The sequence below is a fragment of the Crocodylus siamensis genome, chromosome 1 (assembly GCF_052110815.1).
Source record: "Crocodylus siamensis isolate JL-2025a chromosome 1, ASM5211081v1, whole genome shotgun sequence".
NCBI classification, from domain to species: Eukaryota; Metazoa; Chordata; order Crocodylia; family Crocodylidae; genus Crocodylus; species Crocodylus siamensis.
The window spans coordinates 87920222-87942795 of NC_143395.1; the positions used below are offsets into that span (position 1 = coordinate 87920222).

The 22574-nt window shown below is 48.1% G+C and overlaps 1 protein-coding gene across 1 annotated transcript in view; it reads right to left on the bottom strand.

Moving 5' to 3' along the window:
- SEC63 (SEC63 protein translocation regulator) overlaps window positions 1–22574 on the bottom strand; it is a 99386-nt gene that overhangs the window by 65284 nt on the left and 11528 nt on the right. The window contains exons 2-3 of the mRNA XM_090037634.1: window positions 8593–8692; window positions 6045–6159 (exon numbers count right to left, since the gene is read on the bottom strand). Coding sequence (XP_089893760.1) covers window positions 6045–6159; window positions 8593–8692 — 215 coding nt within the window. The remainder of the gene's footprint in view (window positions 1–6044; window positions 6160–8592; window positions 8693–22574) is intronic.

The following is a 22574-nucleotide window of genomic DNA, read 5'->3' on the forward strand; positions in this document are numbered from 1 at the left end:
TGGTGCCGGGCCGGGCCAAGCCCCCACCCAGGCCCCTACTTGGCCCAGCCCCCCAGGGAGAGAGGAGTGAAGGAGGGGGTACTCACCAGTCCCCCTCCTGTAGGGCAGGGACCCCCAAATCCCGGGCAGGACCCCCCTGGCCTGAGAAGCCAGCGTTCCCAGACGGCAGGCCCACTGCGCATGCGCATAGTTTAAAAGGGCCCGCCAAACAGGGGGTTAAAAAAAAAAAAAAAAAAAAAAACCACACACACACACTCAGGTAGGCTCTGGAGCGGTGAGAGACGCGCGGGTGAAGCTCGCTGCGCCCCCACTTCCCCGAAGCCTCCCAGACACCCCCTCAGCAGCCGCCAAGCCCCCTGCCGACCCCCAGCACAGCCAGAGGTAAATGGGCTCATGGTGGGAAGGGGTTAACTCCTCGCTCCCTGGGAGGAGGCAGCTTCCTGGAGCCCGGCCGGGTCAAGCCCCCACCCAGGACCCTACTTGGCCCAGCCCCCCAGGGAGCCGCGTGAACAAGCTGCGTAAACAGGCGCTCGAGTTAGCGCGGAGTTCACACAGGGGAGGGCGCGGGAGGGCACGAGACCCTGCCTGCGACCCCCCAGAGTAGTCAGCCCCAGCCGTAGCCAGCCTACCAGAGGTATGACACGGATGGGCACGCGCCGCACCCCGAGGGTCCCCTCAGGCTCTGCGGCCCCCCCCTTCAGAGACGGCCACCCAGACGGAGCCCATGGTTCCGGGCTCCACGCAGACGGAGCCCCTGGCTCTCGGCTGCGGGGGCTGCCTGTCCCTTTTTCAGGCTCTGGGGCCCAGGAGCATGGCCACCTCCCCTTGCAGGGTCTGCTCCCTACTGGGGTCTCTGGCACACCAGCTGGAGGAGCTCCAGGCCACAGTCCAGAGACTGCGTGCCATCAGGGACTGTGAGCAGGAGATAGACTCCTACTGCCAGGCCCTTCTCCCCCGGGAACCGCAGGGTAGAGCACCGTCTCCCTCCAGGACTAAGGAGGACTCTAGGAACTCCCGCTCTCCCCAGTCAGGGGCATGGACCAAGGTGGTCAAGGCCTCAAGGCCCACCGCACCAAGACCCCTGTCCCGCCGGAGCTTAGCAACGGGTTCGCACCTCTTGCAGCCCCAGCAGAGCCCACGCAGTTGCCAGCTCCCGCAGGCAACCCAGGCTCGACCCCAGCTACTGGCCCCGCTCTCCCCAAGACAAAGCGTAAGGTGTTTGTTGCGGGAGACTCCATCCTGCGGGGCACTGAGAGGGCAATCTGCCGCCCCGACCCCTTAGCCCGGGAAGTCTGCTGCTTCCCGGGGGCCCGCATCCGAGACATTGCGGAGAGGATCCTGCAGCTCCTCCGGCCCACAGACCACTACCCCATGCTCCTTATTCACGTGGGCACCAATGACACGGCTCGGAGCACCCCCAGCCAGGTCATGAGGCGCTACAGGGAGTTGGGAGTGGGGCTTAGGGGTCTGGGAGCTCAGGTGGTGTTTTCGTTGATCCTCCCAGTCTCGGGCTATGGGCTGAGGAGAGAGAGGAGGATCCACGCGGTGAACCAAAGACTGCGGAACTGGTGTTATCGGGAAGGCTTTGGCTTCCATGACCACAGCCCGCTCTTTCGAGAGAGAGGCAGCGAGCTGCTGGGAAGAGATGGCCTCCACCTCTCTCCCCTGGGGAGGAGGCTCTTCTCAGCCAGGCTGGCTGATCTGCTCCACCGGGCTTTAAACTAAGCCCGCTGGGGAATGTGGGGACTACTGCCCCTGCTGGCCCGCTGAACGGCCCTTGCAAAGCCAGCGGACCAAGGCACTTAAGGGGGCACTTAAGGGAGCCCACCCCTGCCCCAGCCCTGGCACAATCTGTGGGCAAGGCAAGAGCCCCTAAGGGCACACTTGCCTGCCTGTACACTACTGCCAGGAGCCTGGGCAACAAGCAGGACGAGCTCGTCCTCCTGCTCAGTGCAAAGAAATATGATGTCATTGGGATAACGGAGACCTGGTGGGACTCCACCCATGACTGGACCACGGGGATAGAGGACTATACCCTATACAGGAGGGATTGTGTTGACAAAAGGGGCGGGGGTGTAGCTCTCTATGTGAAGGAAAGCTACATGTCCCTGCAAGCTGATGTTGGTGACCAGCATGGACAGCTAGAGACCCTCTGGGTAAAAATTCGTGGGGAATTCGACACAGGGGACACAACGGTGGGAGTCTACTACAGACCTCCCACTCAAAGTCCCGAGCTTGACCACGAGTTCGCCCGGGAACTGACTGAGGCCGCTTGCTCCAGGACCTTGGTTGTCATGGGTGACTTCAATTACCTGGACATCTTGTGGGAAAATCACTCAGCTAAATCTGAGCGGGCACAAAGCTTTCTCTCGTGCGTGGATGACCTCTACCTGACTCAAGAAGTCTATGGGCCAACGAGAGACAAAGCGCTGCTTGACCTGGTACTGGCTACGGGGGACGACCTAATCGGCGACCTAGTGATTGATGGGAAGTTGGGTGACAGCGACCACGAGCTGATCACCTTCACCATCCGCCGTAAAGCTGGCAAGTCAGTCAGCAACACAGAAGTCCTTGACTTCAGAAAAGCCAACTTTGACAAGCTCAAGAGGCTAGTCGGTCAGGCCCTCAGGGACCATGACCCCAGGGAGATGGGAGTTCAAGAAGAGTGGTTGCTTCTCAAGGAAGCGATCCTCAATGCACAAGCTAAATCTATTCCAACACGGAGGAAAGGCAGCAAGAAGGCACAGCAGCCCCCCTGGCTCTCCAGAGACCTAGCGGACCTACTGTGGCTAAAAAGGAAAGCCTACAAAGGATGGAGGACGAGATTCACCTCCAAGGAGGATTACTCCGCGCTGGTCCAGTCCTGCAGGGACCAAACCAGGAAAGCCAAGGCTGCAACTGAACTCCAACTAGCTTCAGGCATCAAGGATAACAAAAAGTCCTTTTTCAGATATGTGGGGAGCCGGAGGAAAAGCAAGGGCAATGTTGGACCCCTGCTAAACCAGATGGGGCAACTGACAACTGACGCCCAGGAAAAAGCCAACCTATTAAATAGGTACTTTGCGTCAGTCTTTCATCAGTCACACGGGATGCCCATGCCTGCTATGGGACAGGGAAATCTGGGTGAGGGGGATCCCCTACCCTCCATCAATGCTGACCTCGTGAAGGAACACCTTGAGAAGCTGGATACCTTCAAGTCAGCTGGCCCTGACAACCTGCACCCCAGGGTACTCAAGGAGCTGGCGAGCGTCATAGCCCAGCCCCTGGCATGGATCTTTGAAAACTCCTGGCGCTCTGGTGTAGTGCCCGAAGACTGGAAGAAGGCCAATGTGGTGCCGATCTTCAAGAAAGGGAGGAGAGTGGATCCGGCTAACTACAGGCCCATTAGCCTGACTTCTATCCTGGGGAAGATCTTAGAAAAGTTTATTAAGGAGGCCATCCTTGAGGGACTGGCCCAGGCTAACATTCTAAAGGACAGCCAGCACGGGTTTGTTGCGGGTAGGTCTTGTTTGACCAATCTCATTTCCTTCTATGACCAGGTGACCTATCACCTGGACAAGGGAGAAGAGATTGATGTCATATATCTTGACTTCAAAAAAGCTTTTGATCTGGTATCCCGTGATCACCTCTTGGCCAAACTGCCCAGTTGTGGCCTTGGCTCCACCACGATCCGCTGGCTGGGAAATTGGCTTCGTGGTTGGACCCAGAGGGTTGTGATTGATGGCAGTCACTCATCATGGTGCCCTGTGACCAGTGGGGTCCCTCAAGGCTCTGTCCTGGGACCCATACTGTTCAACATCTTCATTAACGATGTGGACACTGGAGTCAGGAGTGGACTGGCCAAGTTCGCCGATGACACCAAACTTTGGGGCAAAGCATCCACGCCAGAAGATAGGCGGGTGATCCAGGCTGACCTGGACAAGCTCAGCAAATGGGCAGACGAGAACCTCATGGTGTTTAACACCGATAAATGCAAGGTTCTCCACCTTGGGAGGAAAAACCTGCAGCACCCTTATAGGCTCGGCAGTGCTACGTTGGTTAGCACTACAGAAGAAAGAGACTTGGGGGTCATCATTGACCACAAGATGAACATGAGCCTGCAATGCGATGCTGCGGCTAGTAAAGCGACCAAAATGCTGGCGTGCATCCATAGATGCTTCTCGAGCAAATCCCGGGACCTCATTCTGCCCTTGTACTCGGCCTTGGTGAGGCCGCAGCTGGAGTACTGCGTCCAGTTTTGGGCTCCACAATTCAAAAAGGATGTGGAGAAGCTTGAGAGAGTCCAGAGGAGAACCACGCCCATGATCAGAGGTCAGGAAAACAGATCTTACGATGACAGGCTGAGAGCCACGGGACTCTTTAGCCTGGAAAAGCGCAGGCTCAGGGGTGATCTGATGGCCACCTATAAGTTTATCAAGGGTGACCACCAGGATCTGGGGGAACGTCTGTTCACCAGAGCGCCCCAAGGGATGACGAGGTCGAACGGTCACAAACTCCTGCAAGACCGTTTCAGGCTGGACATAAGGAAGAATTTCTTTACTCTCCGAGCCCCCAAGGTCTGGAACAGTCTGCCATCGGAGGTGGTTCAAGCACCTACATTGAACACGTTCAAGAGTAAATTGGATGCTTATCTTGCTGGGATCCTATGACCCCAGCTGATTTCCTGCCCTTTGGGCAGGGGGCTGGACTCGATGATCTCCCAAGGTCCCTTCCAGCCCTAATGTCTATGAAATCTATGAAATAAGCAGCGAAATACATATCAGCATGCAAAAAATGGCAGCAGTGCGCTTTTGAACTCAAGCATCTCCAAGGTGTTTTCATTCAAAAGTGCACCACCACCATTTTCTCAGTGCTGACACGCATTTCGCTGCTTATAAAACACGTGCGTTTCAGCACCAGGCACTTTTCAAAGCACCCAGCACTGCAATGCATGCATGTGTAATAATGTCCTTAATTGCTACATTCTATGAAGCCTCTATTTAGCATGTAGAAATGGAGATGTTTCCAGAGACTTGTAGCTCAGCCATATTTGGGTCCGTTTTCAAAGAAAGAGCAAAAAGCATCCCCAACACAAACACTATGCAATTTCGTGTTTCCAGACCTGTTTATTTAATCAAAATTAATCAAGTTAAGGAGGGGAGAAAAGAATATAAGTACGTATAGGGTAGAGAGGCAGTCCAATAGATATCAGTGACCAAAAACATTTGGCTCTTGTGAACTTGCATATTGCAAGTAAAATTTACCTCAACAACTGCGAACGTGCAAATAATTGACTAGCCCTCCCTCCATGTATAATCGTACTTAGTTAATCTATTAAGGTGCATTTCTACCCTGCCTTGTGACTGATTTCAGACTAACTTGGCTAACTACCTCTTGTAGTCTGCATCTACCCACAAATGGCAAACAGGCTGAAATACCCATTAAATCAGATCTGTGGATCTTAACAGACAGGAGAAAGGTATTGGTAAAAGCAGATAGTTATGTACAAGGCAGGATCTTATTGTTTAAATAGCTTATACCACTTGCATCCCCCAAAGTGCTCCATAATTTAGGCGATAGAGGGCTTCTGTTTTTTCAAAAGACAAGCTAGCTAGATGACTACACAACTGACTTCTTAGATATTGCCATAAAAACAGTGGCTTTTGGTTAGTGTTTTTAATTATCTTTTTTACTCTGATTAAGCAGTGTCCAAAAAGTATCATGCAAGCACATAGTTAAGAGACTGAAAGCAAATAAAAATGGAAATCTTTACTGCAATATATTGTAAAAGGCCAAAAAGAAAAACTTCATGGGACTTCTTTAAAACAAGTTACAAATTAATTTAATTGATATAATTATATTAATAAAATTAAATACAGAGTAGTATCAATAGTTTCACAACATGTACTAATATTTTTCAGAGGCTAAAGGAACTGTATTTGAGGTACAATTCAAATTCTGAGAGCTATTAGGATATCATCTACATTAGGACTTACCCTATACTTTATACTAACTTTGGCATATTGAAATAGTATGCATTACCTAATAAAGGCACTATTACTTACTGGGTCCAAATGTAAGACTTCATAAGGGTTGTATTCTTGATATTCTCTGTCCGTTTTGGAAACTTTATATGCAAGAAACAGAAATAATGCCCATCCGGCAAGGAGGATTATTTTCCTGTTTGGAAAAAATATGAAGAATAAAATAAAAGTGCACACAATTCTCTTTACTTTTATTGCAGCATTCTAAATAATTTGTGACCCCAAGTGAGACCATAAACTTAAAAACACCATCAGTATTGGCCGATCCAATAGAACAATTTCAAAACAAACACTAGCAATTATAAAATGGCTGTGAACACTGTGTCATCTGGCTTACAGGGACCTGATCTACGCTATAAATCTGCCAGCAAAACTTAGGTTCCAAGTGGAAAATTGAGTGGATCCACACATGCACACACAGTTGCTCTAGAACAGCAGAACCCCTTCTTTCCACCAGCACAGCAACAGCCACTCTGCAAGCAACAGAAGGCTTCTGCTGCCATTGGAGACATCACCATAAAGTAATGGAGAAACATCTGTGCTTTCTGCTGACTGCCAGGCCATACCAGGTAAACCATCCCAGAGCATAGTGAAGTTCCTGCCAGTATAATTGCAGAGTAGGGTAAAAAAAAAAAGAAAAAATCATCACACTTTCCATTTAAAACTGGACTGTCCCAACAAAATCCTGTCGTAAGCATACAGGCAGTTTCTTCAGATGAATATTTTCACCCCATTTTCAGGACTCCCTGTACAGGTGTCCACATGCTTTTCCCCCTCTCCCATATTCAGCTGAGACGGGAACTGAAAAAGACCTGAGCATGCAAGAAAGCAAAAGGCGAAGGAAAAGGTTTGGCCTGTTTTGAGATTCAAAACATATGGTCACCCTACAGGAGAAGCTTGTGGTGTAGACAAACCCTAAGCTTTCTCTGTTGATGTTTAAATGGAGGCAAATTAGTGACCAAACCACTTTCCCCTCCTTCACAAAAAATAAAAATCACACCGATTAACAAGTGAGAAAACTTCTCTACATTTTTCATTTCCAAAAGGTACTTTTCACCCAACCCTGGATGTTCATGCTACTTAATAAAGCCACAATCAAAAAGAACTAAAACAAAGTGTATTTGGGAGAAGGCAATACAAGGAAAGGTTATAGGAGACGATTAAAACAAAAGAACTGAAATAAATAACATCATATTTAATTGAAAAAGCAGTAACACTGTTAACCCGTGAAAAGGGAATGACAGAATTTTAATTGTTGATAGGATCCAAATCAAATTACTGATTAATGTTAGGTCACCTAGGTTAATTTAACAAGTAATTAAAAGCTGCAACCACAACAACCTCTCTCTGAATTTCAAGCCCTAATAGACACTAATTCACTAACAACTTTTCGTTTTTCAATCGTAACATGTAAACTTATTTTCTGGAGAGGTGCACCAATACATCAGTCTGATATCGGATCAGCACTGATATAAAGAAAATTTACTATATCAGAAATTGGCCATATCAGGCCGATAAATGGCCCATGCATGCGCATAGCTGCAGCACAGCACAGGCAGCAGGGAGCAGAGCCCAGCAGCTTGGACAGCTCCCTCCAGCTGGTAAGTCTGGTGTGGTGGAAGAAAAGGGAAGCGGGGAGACAGGGCAGATCAAGGCCCCTGCAGTGAGGAAGGCATGAGGCTGGGGCAAACACTGCCCAGCCAGGGCAAGCAGGCATGGGAAGCAGCCGCAGTTTGTCTGGGGAGGGGGCACGGGGGGGGAGGGAAATGGCTCCAGCCGTTTTGCACCACTTGGCTAGGAGCCACTGGTCCAGCAGCTTGTCCAGCATTTGGCCCGCTTGCCCAGAAGGGTATATGGGAAGGTGTGTGCCCCCAGGTCTGCGTGGGGTGGGCTGAGGCTGGAGCTGCGCCAAGCTCTTCCCAACAGGGTGGCGCTACAGCCACAAATTCACCGTAGCCCCTTCCCAGCACAGCCCTAGCCTGCTGTAAAGAGCTTAGCGCAGTCTTGGCCCCAGCCCACCCCATGCAGACCTGGGGGTACATGCCTCCCCCATATCCTCCCAGACGAGCAGAAGGAGCAGGAAGAGGAGCTGCAGGGCGAGCACTAAACCAGCAGCTCCTGGCCAAGCAACGGGAGCCGCTCTCCCCGTCCCCACGCCCCCTGGATGAGCCACGGGTGCTTCCCACACCTGACCCCTGGCTGGGCAGCGCTTGCCCCAGTCACTACCCCAGCCCCATGCCTACCTCACAGCAGGGGCCTTGATCTGCCCCCCGCACCTCCTCCCTTCCCCCTTCCACCACACCAGACTTACCAGCTAAAGGCAGCTCTCTACGCTGCCAGGCTGGGAATCATAAGTCAGATCGGTATTGGCAAATATGCCTCCTTAAAAAAAAATTGGCTATCAGTATTGGCTGCTTAAAATCTATATCGGTGCACCCCTAATTTTTAGGACATGAAAGCCATTTCTGTAGTGCAATTAATTCCATCTGTTTTCATTAACAGTTCAAGTTTCTTAACAAAATTACAAACTTAACAAGTGAGAAAGGTAACCCACAGGAAATTCACTTACTTTACTGTAGGAATTATATTTTGTTGTGGTTTTAGTAATCGCAAACGATACCACAAGCATCTTCCATATACTTTTCTTATATTTTTCAATCGATTTTGCTCTGTTAAAAAGAAGGGGAAAAAAACAGTAGTTAAAAATTCATCAAAGTTTATTCCAAACCAAAATGATTCTTATGGTAATATAATAGTGGGGTGTGTAGTACAATTCCAATCTGGGACCTTAAAAGAGTTTCATGATAACAAAAGCAAAAGCTGCTTTATATTTTCAGTTGTTTCTAACCATTAAAATTTATAAGTAGGCCACTTTAGTATGGATGGTTCTGCATCACCTGAACAGGAGCCAATTGTTTCAAGATGCACAAAAAAGGTAAGTAATACTGATAGAAAATGAAAACAGGAGATACAGCTTGTCTATTGAATGCCCCGTAAACCATGTATTTGCTTTTTTAAAGCCATGGTACACAGTCTTCCCTTTTGATATCAGCCATATCAGGCATACCACAAATTAAGCCTTGCACCCTCCCCCAAGTGCCACTCCAACCCCCTTCCCCTGCCTGAGCTGCTGTGCTGCTCTGCTTTTTGCCTCCTGCCCTATCTGCCATTTTGCTACCTCCCTCCTCCCCAATGTGCCACATGCCACACACACAGGCTGCCCATGCCACAGGCTCATCAGATCTGAGCTACAGCATGGGGACAAAAAGAAAAAAAACCACCATGGGGAAACTGGCTTTGGAATAAAACTAAGAAGGACAATTGGTAATATATGCAAGTAAAACATCAGAGAAATTAGCTGCCTTCAAACACAATTACCTTCATTCTCCAAGACTCACTTTGTGAGAGTTATATTAAATAATCTAAATATGAGACAACATGCATTAATAGGCATTATACATTTCTAGTGGGAGAAATGTTGCTCTGCTAGGAACTGGGGGAGTTCACAATGTTTCTCCTGTAAGAAACATGCCAGATCTGGAAGAAAAACAACACTCCTCTTTCAACAAGATGATCTTCCTGTGCAAGAGTTTCTTGTGCAGGAACAAATGTTTCTATGCTTCTCCACTGCTTGACTCCTTCAAGAGACCAGGAGGAGTAGAGCAGCAGGGAAAGGCTCCCTGTACCTTCCCAAAACTGGGGTCACCCTATTCTGAGGAATGCACAGGGAACTGCAATAGGTCAAGTCCCCCCAGGACCAGAAAAAGACAGTGCAAGTCATCACTCTGAGCTTGCCTAAACATGCAAAATGCCTATAACGTTAACATTTTATAATACGGAACAGGCTTCAACCTGGTTTCATTTTAAAGCTACAAACGAAAACCAAAATGAAAATCTGCATCTTGAGAAAGGATTAAGGTTTCTCATAAGATCTGTAGTCTATTTCCAAGACACAGAGGTTACAGTAACTTCCTTATTCACAAAAATAAGAACATGTCTGTTCATAGATTACCAGGGAATTAAGTGGATAAGAAATTCCGCATGCCTCAAGTCAGTCCATCTTTGCTGACGAATGTTGAGTGACTGGTTTTGTTGTGCTAGGGTTTCTTCCTATTCACTATTTTCCTAGAGGTTTTATACTGGATTTCCCCACAAACTAGCAATGAAGGGAAGTTCAGTGTCCTGGGGAAAAGACAAGAAACGGACCCCAAAGGGTCAAGGAGGACCCCCGGGAGCCGGCACACCCCGGGGGAAACACAGAAAAGGGGAGAACAAACAAAAAACTCCTCACCTGCAGCAGGAACCGCGGCAGGACTGGAAGCAGCAGCGGGACCTGCACAGTTCATTAGCCGCGTCTTTTTAAAAGTTTGGCCAGCTGGTGAGAGGAGGGAGGAGCCCCGGCACGATGAAATAAGAAGAGTGGCTGGCGAGGCGGAAGGGGAGAGGAGACTGAGAAGCACGGGGGAAGTATCCCCAGGACCGCTCTCGGAGGAGGGAACAGGCAAGCATACCTCCCACAGGATAGGAGGTTGCCCTGGAGATCTTCAAGATCCAGCTCCAGCTGTTGCTAGATCAAGGGAAAAACAGGCGTCCACGCTGCATGTAGAATTAGGACCCCGGAAAGAGGCTCTGGAGACCCGGCAAAGCAAGTAAGGTACTCTGGTGAGAAAGCCCTGGAGAAAAGAGGGATCCAAGGGATGCATGGCACCAGGTCGAGAGGGATCCTTAAAGGCATTGGCCCGGTCCCAGGGATCTTCCCATGAGAGAGGCGAATGGCCACAACAGCAATTGATGCGGCTGAGAATACAATAAACGACCCTTCAGAGAAAAATCAATAGTCTATGCTAGGAGGGATGTCAAGGGTCAGTTTAATGTATTTGACACTAAGAAAAAAGGCAAAAAAAGTGGCACAGAGGGAACAGCTGGTGGTGGGACCGCATGATTGAGGGCACGCTAGTACTAAGCTGCCTGTGGGTAATAATCAGAGGATCACAATAGTTGTAGATAACTTTCGTTGTCGGTTTCAGTTTGTTTCTTCGTTGTTGTTTCCACTTTTGGGAAGAGAGCAGGACGTAGGATAACCAAAAGCCAAGATCTCCTGGCATTAAGGAAGCTCCTGTTAGATAAGGGACCTAGAAGGGCACGTAGGCCCCTAACAGGTATCTTGGGACCTGAGCAAGACCGGAGATAGGATCCTATATAGGGAGGGTAAGCCGCAAAGAACATTGGCACTCCGTCGTGGCTAGGTTCAGGGCAAGGTAGAGGGGAGGTTGGAGGCTTGCAGAAGACCACCGCCCTCAGGCCTTGGAAAGACGCACCCCGGTGGTAAGGCCCCTCCACTGAAAGAATCAAAAGTTGTGGTATGAGGAATTGGGTGCTAAGACCACCCGGGGAGAGACACCGACACTGAGACCGTAGGGACGAAGCAAAGAACCGCCCTACATATCCAGAGCCGAGCAGCGCAGGACTGAATGATCGAGGCCCGACGGGTGCATACAGCTTCTCCAAGAGATCTTATTTCTGGACTTTTCATACTTTTGCAACATCACACATTAAGGACTCCAGTAAGCAATTCTTAAAATATTTAATGTTTTTCATCAAATCAAGAATTTTTGCAAACTAATGCTTACTCACAGTGGTCTCATATCTGAATAGTGTGAAGACCATTAACAGACATGCTTCAAGGCAAAGCAAATAAAACTGTAAATTATTACTTTCAAAAAGTAACTTCAAGAAACCTTGTTTTCAGACAAGAAGCCACTTGGGAAGGCACAGATCACTCCCACCTTTGACCCATCTTTTGGATACAGGGAAGAGGTCCACTAGTAAGAAGACGTGCACGAATAGACCACCACCACCTGTCTCCTTTGCCATCACCATTCCTACTCTGTAGAGACATCTACAAAACAACACCTGAATGCTTAGTCACAATGTAGAGAAAACAAGCCCTGTCCCACTACATGCCAGCCCTGGAAGTGAGATGGAGAGGACACCTTGAAGAACACCCCTTGCACCACACAAGGCATGTTAAGAGCAGCAGCCTGGAGCACCCTTATGGCCTTAGTTCTGGGGTGGACGCATGTGGAGCAAGAGCTTATTTCTTCAGAGGTGAGACTGAGTACTGCAGGACAGGCAGGTGGGGCTAAGATTGTGGAGCAGTGACAGCACACGGATGGACGCAGGGAAGAGGTTCACTAGTGAGAAGAGCTGCACCAACAGACCACCACCACCCGTCTCCTTTGCCATCACCGTTCCTACTCTGATCTATTTAGAGCAATGTACTGGAAAACCCACTTCTCTGGCCCTGACCCCATGTTGTCACTGTCCTGCAGTCCCAGCCCCAGCTCTGGCCCCTGCACCCACCCATCCCTCTCTTGGATGCTGCTCCCCACCTGGATGCAGGTCCATCCCATCCCATCCACCCAGCTGAGTGCACCCTGCTCGCAGGGATCCTGGGTTGATCTCCATGGAGACCCCACCTACCCATTCTGTCTGACGCTTAAGAGATGTTTCATACATCCATCTACCTTTGTCAAACCATAATTGTCTAACGATCAAAGGCCCACTTGAAGTAGCCATTAAAATCTTCAACCATAACAATATTAAATCACTGTCTTATGAAGCATACCTTACATTGCCTTTTTGGGATCTAGACTTTGCAGAATTTGTCTCTCAGGAGGGTGTAAAGGGGTCTGTCCTTGGGAATACCATATTCCCCTGACAGTATTTCACAGTAGAGTCAAAGCACTACATGCAGACCACAGGCTACCCATCCAACTCAAAAACCCAGGTTTTGGCAGAGCAAAGATCAGCACTCATTGCATACTATAGCCCCAAGCAGTTCCACACACTTTATCAAAACATGCAAAACTGGAGCTGCTTTGTTCTACATCGCGCAACAAGGTGGCTAGCAAAATGTAAAGTATTCAGCTGAATGCTTGGAAGGCTTCTCATTTGCTCTGGTAAGTGAAGCTGTAATTAAGGAACAGAAGGGTAGAGCCTTGATACCTCAGGAATTCTGAACTTGAGGAGAGAACAAAATGAAGCTGGAGTCACTGCTATACAAAAATAAAATTAAGCAGATTAAAAAGTGGTTGGGATAGACTGAACCACGAATATGTTCTTCCACTGAGGCAAAAATACCAATGGACTCAATGAAAGGCCAGGCTTAGCCCTGGATTTTCCAGCATGTACATATGACAGTTTCCAAATTCTATAAATCGGGATATTTTCAGCAGTGACAAATGACGAGTGAAACAGGGTGCCATAATGGCTATTACCTAGCTACCAATAATTTGGGCAGGTTGCCTGAACTAGCATCAGAGCTATAGTCTCAATATTAGCTTCAACCTAGCACCAATTTGTCCCTCCTTGTTTCAACTACTTGGCAAGAACATAAATTAACCAATTGTCATTAAGATCAATAACATCCTTTTACTTTGGGGACTTCTATTCTCAAAGAAGATTAATCTCTCTCCTTTTCATGCCTATGGTACACATCAGGGTGTCTGAGCCCCGGGCTCAATCTCTGGGGTTCTTTCCCAGCTGGATCTGCAGGACCGGCACACCAACAGCTACAGTGCAGCTGAGGGCTGTCACATAGCCCTCACTTGTCCTCCTGCCATGGACAGCCATATTCAGCAGGGCCCACAGGCCCCAATTTCTGCCACAGGCCACACCTCTCCTCAGCCATGTCCCCAGCTTCAGGTAGCATAGCAGGCCAGATCCAGCCTGCACCCCTGGTATACACTATAAATTAAAGTAGGGGCAGGCAAAATATGACCCGCAGGCTGGATCCAGCCTGCCAGGCTATTCCATCTGGCCCTGCGGGAGGTGCCTACCAACTGACTGTATCCGGCCCAGCCCTGGGGCTGCCCCTCCTGTGCTCACATGAGGCTAAGCCCCACTCACCACTGCAGGGGCAGCACATTGTATGCACCCACTCTCACCCGTGGGACAGCACTGACCCCAGCCCTGCAGGTAGGGAAGCAGCAGCAGGAGGGGAAAGTGGTGACAGGGGAGAATGGTGCTGGTGGCAGGCAGGTAGAACAAGGAGGGGCAGTGGGCAGGTGGGAAGGTAGGGTAGCAGCAGAGGAAGGGTGGCAGCGGCAATGGGAGTGGTGGTGGTGCTGGGTGGGAGGATGGGGCCTGTGCCGTGCCCTGGGCCCGGAGTCAGGGGGGCACCCAGGGCAGTGTGGCAGGAGCATGGAGGCTCCATCGCATGGGGCTTGCAGGCAGTTTCTGGGTTCTCTGCCCAAGCCATCCACCTCCTGGCAAAGCCCCACATAATGAAGCCAGCAGCCTGGCCCCATTCACTGCTATGTGCAGGTCATGGGGAACGGTGGAAAGCTCCGTGCTATGGAACCAGGCCAGCTCCGCCCCTCTCCCTGCCACTCTAGCTGAGCCCCAAAGCTGCACTCCTGGCTTCATTGCGCAGAGCTCCCTCAGCAGTATGGAGTTTGGCGATGTGAGCCCCGCGCAATGGAGCCAGTGGCCCACCCACATGCAGTCCTGGGGCTCACCGGGACCATGCGGTGCCATGGGGTGCTGCCCGCTGCTGCCGTTGACAGCAAGGGCTCTGCGCAATGTGGCATGTGTTTGTAGGGGGCCCCCCCCATACACACACACACACACACACCCCCAGCCACCCTCTCCCTTCACACACCCAACCCCTCACACCCCCACAAACACCTCCCCCACAAGCCTCCCATACCCACCCACAGCCCCACCTACACACAGCCCCCACCTCAAATTAATACATACCCCCATACCCTTCCCTATATCTCACATACAAACACACCCACAAACTCCATACCCACACCCCTACAAACCCTACAACATATCCCTACAGCCCCCCCACAAACTCCATACCCACATGCCCATACCCCTCCACAAAATACAAGACTTCATCTAAAGCTATTATGCAATCACTTCTATATACATGACTCACACAAATCAGGACAAAATATTTTTTGAAATGAAATTAAAATGTTAGTATAGATGTTTGATTTTTAGTATACAATTCGGTGTTTTTCCAGTTCTAAGATGTCAAATCCCCTCCCAAAAGGAGTACTTTCAGGGGCAAGGGGGAGGGACTTCCAGTAGCAAGTCAGGGGGCAGGATTCCTGGTCCCAAAATGGTGACCGAGGCTATGCTTGCAGCCCTCAACTACTCACCAGAACTCATTAAGCAGCCCTTCAGCCAAAATAACTGCCCACCCCTGCATTAAAATACCCAGTTCATTTTCATGACATATATCCACATCCACTGTTAAGATGTCTCACTCTTCTCCGACTCCATATTTAATACAGGTATTCCACATAATCCAATACAGAAAGAAATCCATGATTTAATTCATGTTTAATTAAATATTAAATGTGTAATATACTGAGGCTTTCAGTTATTACATGCTGCTTTTCAACATGTTCAGTGCCTGAACTGCTGTAGGGTTCAAGAAACAACTTGCACAGCACAGATAGACATGAATGGAGAAAAGGGAATTCACAATCAAGGCATCTGGGCTATGACCCAGATTACTAACAGAGTCCATGCAACTTTCTCATCCACATTCATCATTTTACAGTTGCAGAAAGCATGTAAGGAATGGTTCACAATTATCTGAAAAAAGTGGAAGCTTACATGAAAATGCCTGTTCTGAAAAAAATATAGCTGTTTTTGACACCATTGGAACCACTATCTACACATACAGTTTCAAAAGTAACCAGCAATCAGACAAAGACAGCTGAATAAGACGACACACTTTTAATATGCAAAGGCCATCCTCCTCTCCCTTCACCCCTCTGTACATCTTAGCATTGTAAGAACAACTGCACAAAAGGTTCAAGGGTTCTTGTGGACATGCACAAAAATATACTTAAAGGCAGCATCCTGAAATAGTTCCAAACACACTTGGGCATCAGGTGTTTAAACTACTACACTGGGAGGACCTGGTTGACACTTTTGAGCCTCACCATCTCTAAAGATGAAAACCTTTCTTCGCTCTCAACAGTAACAAAACTAGGCAGATGCCTCTGCAAGTTACCTTTCCCTGCAACACTCTCTGTCCACCTGCAATTCTAACGCACAGGAACAAAAGGGACCACCTGGATCACTAATATCCCCAGCTAACAAAAGACAACCACGGCATACAATCTATTTCATAAATTGATCAAGGTCCACCTTGGTAAGAGGTTTTCTTGCCTCCACAACTTCTTTTGGTAGGCTAATCCAGAACCTCACTCTGATGGCTAGAAACAATCTTTTACTTTCGAGCCCACATTTATTCATGACCAGTTGATGCTAAGTTGTTCTTACCCTTCCATTTAAACAGATGTTTTCCATCTTGGATCTTGCCCTTCCTTCCTACCCCTACATCAGATCTTTGATTCTCCTGATATAAACACCTTTTTTGCTGCAGGCATCTGTAGCACAAAATTGGTGTTCAAGTCACTGGTACGAAGCACACCGAGATCAACCCCACAGAAAGAACAATCTCATGTGCTATCCTGAGTGCTTGGCAACTAATCTGTGCAAATAAATTAGGACAATACATCTGAGTTATGAACTGCCTTTTGGAAGCAGCATAAGACTATTCAATGTTACAGCATGTGTTCTGCCTCCTTTGGTAGGTACAAGAAGACCTGATTCTCCGTTGTGGGAACAATGTGCCTTCCAACCTGTTTTACAACTGGGTGGAGGTACTTGTAGCTGATTTGTTAAAGAGACTGAAAAGCTATCCCTTGGGTGAAAAGCAAGCCCAGGAACAGTCAATTAAGTGACTGTGCCAGTACAGATTTAGTAAGTCTTTGTAGCTCAAGTTCTAAGACTCACCGAATGCTCCTGAGTAAACTTGCCATAAGTCTGAGACTGAAAAAAGAAAGGGAAAAAAAAAAAAAAAATCAATCTCCATTTCTTCTCCACCTCCACAGGAGCACGGTCAAGAAGCAGTCTCTGTTCACACCCACTCAGGGTGTGCCACTGCCTAGAAGTTAGGTAATGTAGGAAGCTTAAAGCAGCACTGAGCACACTCCGAGAAGCACATCCAAAACAGAAAACCCAAGAACAGCTCTGAGTACATGCTCAGAACCACTCTAGAGCCAACTACGCTGCCTAATTTTCTATCTTTGATACATACTGAGCACAAATTAAAGGGCAGGTCTTACTTTTTAGTGGCACAAAAAATTAGAGGTGCACAGATAGAGATTTTTTTGGCCATGTCAGGTAGTCACTGAGGACGGGTGCATACCTTTAGATCCGGTTGACATTCACCGGTCTTCTCCAGGGACACTGCAACCCTCGGTCAGTCCGAGTGGGGCGCTTACACACACTCTCTTCCCGCCTGCCATGACTTTGATGTTTTTATTTTCTGAAGTTGTTAATGAAAGGGAGGGGTAGTAACTACCCCGCCTCCACCATGACTGACCATTGGTGCCTGCGTTGAGCTCCGTGTCAAGGAAACAAAGAAAATGGGGGGAATGACAAAATGACCAGGTGAAAAGGTTCTTCATTGCTTTCTCTCTCTCTCTCTATTTTTATTACGATGCATGCCAAATTTTTTTCTCCGGGAATTGGGTCCTGGACGACCCCCTGACTTAATTTGTTGCCTCACTGGCCAACTCTTCCACCCCTGCAGGCAGATGGGGAGTCCCCTTACTTTCCTTAATGACTACAGCGGCACCCAGTTTAATAGGCAGCCCGCAGTGATCAATCAGTGTTAATAAAACAAACTCGCCAGCGGCTCGGAAGCATCCACCCCTCTAATCTTACTCTTTTTACTTTCCTTTTTTTTTCCTTCTTCTTTTCTTCTTCCACTCTTTTAACGTGGGCTGCCCGCAGCCCCCTGATACCGCTCCAGCCGTGGATTCACACCAATCTGCCTCACCTGCCTAGGCGCTAAAGCTGGGCTGGGGCGAACCAGGAGCTCCTGCCATAGTGTTGAGGTCCTAATCTGGGTAGGTTCCTGCCTGTGGCTGAGGGAACATCCGAGGTGAGTATCCTTTTGTTGGTGTCACTGGGCATAACCCTGGGTAACTCAGAGGGATGGAAGACCACGAGTGTCGAGGAAGTCCTTCTGCTCCAGGCTCAGAAGAGCAAAAACCCCCCCTTGCCCAACCTTTGTAACCCTTTCTTTGGCGCCTGCAATCTCCTGTCCTTCTGGAAAGCAGGCGAGCTAAAACTGTTATCTGTGGAATGCAAGGGCACCGCTCGGAGAGAGAAAGGAGGAGGGAAAGGGGAGAAAGAGGGGGGCCAGCTGGTGGAAAATCATTGACAGCAGTGAAACTGACCAGGGTATAAAGATCCCGCTGTTGCACGGTTAGGTGTGCAGGATTTGAGACAATACAGTCTCCCTGTGCCTTTTACTTGAGCTCAAATAAACTCTGTCTGCTTCTCCCCCAGTGTGTTTATTTGGCGTGACGCACACCGGGCAACGAACCCAATTGTTGCCTCCCTCGGGCACCTTGTGCCGGCAAAACTTTGGTCCTTCACAGGCCAATACCAATGGCCGATTTTTAACAAGCCATATCAGCCAATGCCGAACTGACTGTTGATACGCAGCCCAGCAGCTTCCAGCTGGATAGCAGCATCCAGCTGTTAAATCTGTTGGGGTGGAAGGGGCAGACCAAGGTCCCCCATGGTGAGGGAGGAAGTGGGGCTGGTGCTTATCCAGGGGGTACAGGGAGGGGGGATGGCTCCTGCCACTGCATGCACCCCTGAGGCAGGCATGGGGGCATGTGCTGCCTGGATTGGTGCAGGATGATGGTGGGTTGCCAGCTGGGGGCAGGAGTAGTGCTAGGCTCTTCCCGGAGGAGGCTGGGCTGGGGCTGCATGTGGGGTGAGTAGTAGCAGTACTGGGAAGGAGACTATGGGGGGGGCTATAGCCACCCTAATATTTGCCATAGGACCCCCACAAAGCCCCCTTCCCAGTGTGTGCTGCTGCTGCCCACTCCACACACAGCCCTGACCCAACCCCCCGACCAGGAAAAGCCTGACGCCACCCCCAGCCTGCGCTCGCCCCACACAGATCCAGGGGACACCCCCCCCCCGACAATGCCTGCCTTAGTGGTGCACACAGTGGCCAGAGCCATCCACCCCCTCCCTGTGTTCCCCAGACAAGCCACTCATGGCTCCGTTCCACCCTGCCATGGCTGTGCAGCGCCTGCCCCTGCCCAGCACCATCCCCACTCTCTCCCTCACCATGGGGGCCTCAGTCTGCCCCCCAAGACCCCTTTGCTCTCCCTTCCCTCCCCACCCACCCGCAACAGATTTACCAGCCGGACGCTGCACTCCTGGCCACATACATGCTGCAGCTGCGTGCATGCACGTGGCATTTAAAGTCGGCAACATTATTGGCCACATCAGCCAAAAAAGAGTCAATGCCAATATGGACCAATGCATCAGTCCACCTCTAACAAAAAGCAGTACAGAAAAGGCCAACAAGTTTCTCACTTTTGCAACTCTTAGGGAAAGAGTGATAAATTAAACATCTATCAGGTATGTATAACTCCTTAAGGGAGACAGGCACCAGGACTGTCAATCAGTGGGCTGCATCATGAAGATGGACAAGTTTTAAAGCCAGGGCTTCTTTTAGCCAGGGTGACTAATTCTCAGTACCATGGACTGTCCCCTAGCCTTTAAAAAAAAATAAATATAATTATTATTTAACAGAAGTTAAAATGTCAAGGGAGCAAGTAAAGCAAGAAAAGTGGCATAGTGGTGGTGATACAGTGTAAAAGGATATTATAGTAGTCCTGTTTCACCTCCATGAATGGCAGAAGAATCTGAGGGATAGTTTAGCCACCTGCACCCTTTGTGTGTCAGAGGCAAGGGAGGGAAAGGGGGAGGATAGAAAACATCTAGCATCCAGTAATAGCCCCCAAAGATTACGCTGGACAAAACAGAACCCTGTATACAGGGCACACAATGCTCAAGACTGTTGGGTTTTGAAGGAAAGCTGCTTTACATTTAAAAGGTATTATCAGTTTGGGTTTTAATCTTCACCCCAATCACCCATTTCACTCCTACCTGCCTTCCCTGGTACCCTCCTACTCCTGAGGCACCGTGTCACTTCCCTTCCTTGCTGGACTGTACCCCATGCTAAATGTTAACCAGAAATGTATTACCAATATAAATATATTTATTGTTTAAAAGTTGAACCTTTCACATCCCTATTGTCAATACATAAGTTCTAGTACACTGCTTAGTGTGTCACTTAGACAAACTTGAAGGTCATTTAGATGTATTGATGTATATAAGCAGTAATACTAGAACTTCTGTAGTGCAATAAACTTGAAATATTTCTCAAAAAATTCTTGGTCTCATTCAGTAGCTGACTGTTTGGCTGAAGCAATAGTGTCCAGTGAGCAACAGTCTCTTGGATGGGTGGGGAGGAAAGCAAAGCACCTTACAGTGCTAGAGTACTGTGGTGTAGCTTCTTTCAGAAGAGAACACATAGAGACATTTGGTCTCTCAGGAGCAACTTCCGTGGGAGTGATTTAACCCTGTCTATCCTGGGTTATTTTGCTTTGGAAGAAAAATGTTGAACATCTGTACATTCGTAGCATCTTCTGGGGGAGCAGCAACTTTCCCAGAAGAAACTGAATGTCTGTACATGGTCTCTATCTCTTCCAAAAATCTGACTATCCTGTTGCACAAAATTAGCAGCTTTAATGATCTGTTATTTTTGTGCAGATGTCTCCAGAGTAATTTAAAAAGAAATGTACTGGCTGACAGGGTTTTTTGTTTTAAAAAATGTTCTTTATAATACGAGCAAAGACTTAGGTGCTACTTGTATTCCTACTAAAATGAAGAAATGCAGTCATATATCTTTTTAAAGTACTTATACTATTGAGTATTGGTTTTAATGAAAAGGATTCTAGCAAATTTTCTCTCTCTTATTTAAAAAGTCTTTTTATGAAAAACTACCCTTCAGAATGGTACATACAATCTTGTGCAGATGAGAAGTTTCATAATAAAAAGGATTTTTTCTTCCTGGTTGATTCAGATATTCAAAACTAATTGGAAGATATAGTAGGATAGAAGAAATTTAAGCTTAATAAAACTTACTATATCGCATTCTAACATCCAATTAAAACTGGTTTTACACATGATAAAGAAGTTATTCAAACTTCTTTCAAAGCAACAATGCTTGAATAATGCCCAGACACTCTTGGGTACTCTACAACTGTGAAGGCTTCCTGTCTGGCATCTCTCCTTGAAATGTGGGACCTGCAGTCCAACTGTCTTTAGTCCCGAGACCAGAGCTGGAACTTCCACAGTAGCCTGTGCATTCTTTCAGAGTGCAACGCTGTTGGCGCTCTAGGTTGTAATGTAATAGGCTCAAATAATAGACAGAATAAGAAACATTGGCTTTTCAAAGGAACTTGTTCAAATCTATACCTTGAGCCCTTAGATGGCAAAAGAGACTTACAGATCTGTGGGAAAACAACAGACATCTGAATGCTTTTTTTTTTTCCTCAGAATCTGTTTTGAGCAAGAGGATTTGCTTAGGGGCAGTGTTCCTTCAGAGAATCTTCCCTGAAACGGAAGTCTACTTCCTTCCTTATGGTCCCTCCCTGTGCACTGAGAACACCCACGTAGGGAGTAAGGAATAGCTAGGAGAAACTGTACATTCACATGCAAACATTTTTCACAGTTAAGTGCATGTATTGGGAAGCCCTTTAACTCTGTTTCAGTACACAGAAGTTTGTTAACGATTCTGTAGAGATTAAAGAATCAAATTTCTTGGAATTTAGACTGAAGATTATTCTTTGCATTTCCTCTCTTGAGGATATGATCTCTGCTTTGTGCTACACTCCATCAAGGGACAAAAGCAAACAGCTGGCACAAACGGTTTACAAACAAGTCAAAAGCACAGACCTCATTGTATAATAAAGCTGTCTTTATTCTCCATACACCATGTTTCAATTCCATTTAGCATTAGCATTTACGTCTTGAAGAATTTAAAGTCTACTGTTGGTCTTGCATTCTCTCTCTAGAATCTTAATTCAAAAGTTGCTCTAGAACATTTAAAAGTATTTAAGTTAATGTTAAAAATAACATGACCTGAAATAGAAAATGTCCATCTTACAAAGGGGTGGGCAAAATATGGCCCACGAGCCGCATACAGCCTGCCAGGCCATTCTATCTGGCCCGCAAGGCCCCTAAAAAATTTAGAAAATTAGTATTTATCTGCTCCTGGCTGCCTGTCAGATGACAGGAGCCAGGGGAAGTAGTACCCAGGTGAAGCTGGCAGCAGGACCCAGCAGCAAGGCCCGCCCAGCCCCCACCCTCCCCTTCAACCAGAAGCCCCTGCCTAGCAGAGGCTTCTGACCTGGGACCGTGGGGCTGGTTCCTGCTTTCCTGCACTGGAGAGGGAAATGCAGCCCTTGACAGCTTGCCAAAACTCAGTAAGTGGCCCTTCACACAAAATAAGTGCCCGTCCCAATCTTACAGCTTGCTCACGTTTTGCAGCTTTGTTGATGGGCATCTGAAGTTCCCATTTCATGCTCCAGCCAATCCATCACTATTTATGCAACACTTTGAAAAAGTTCA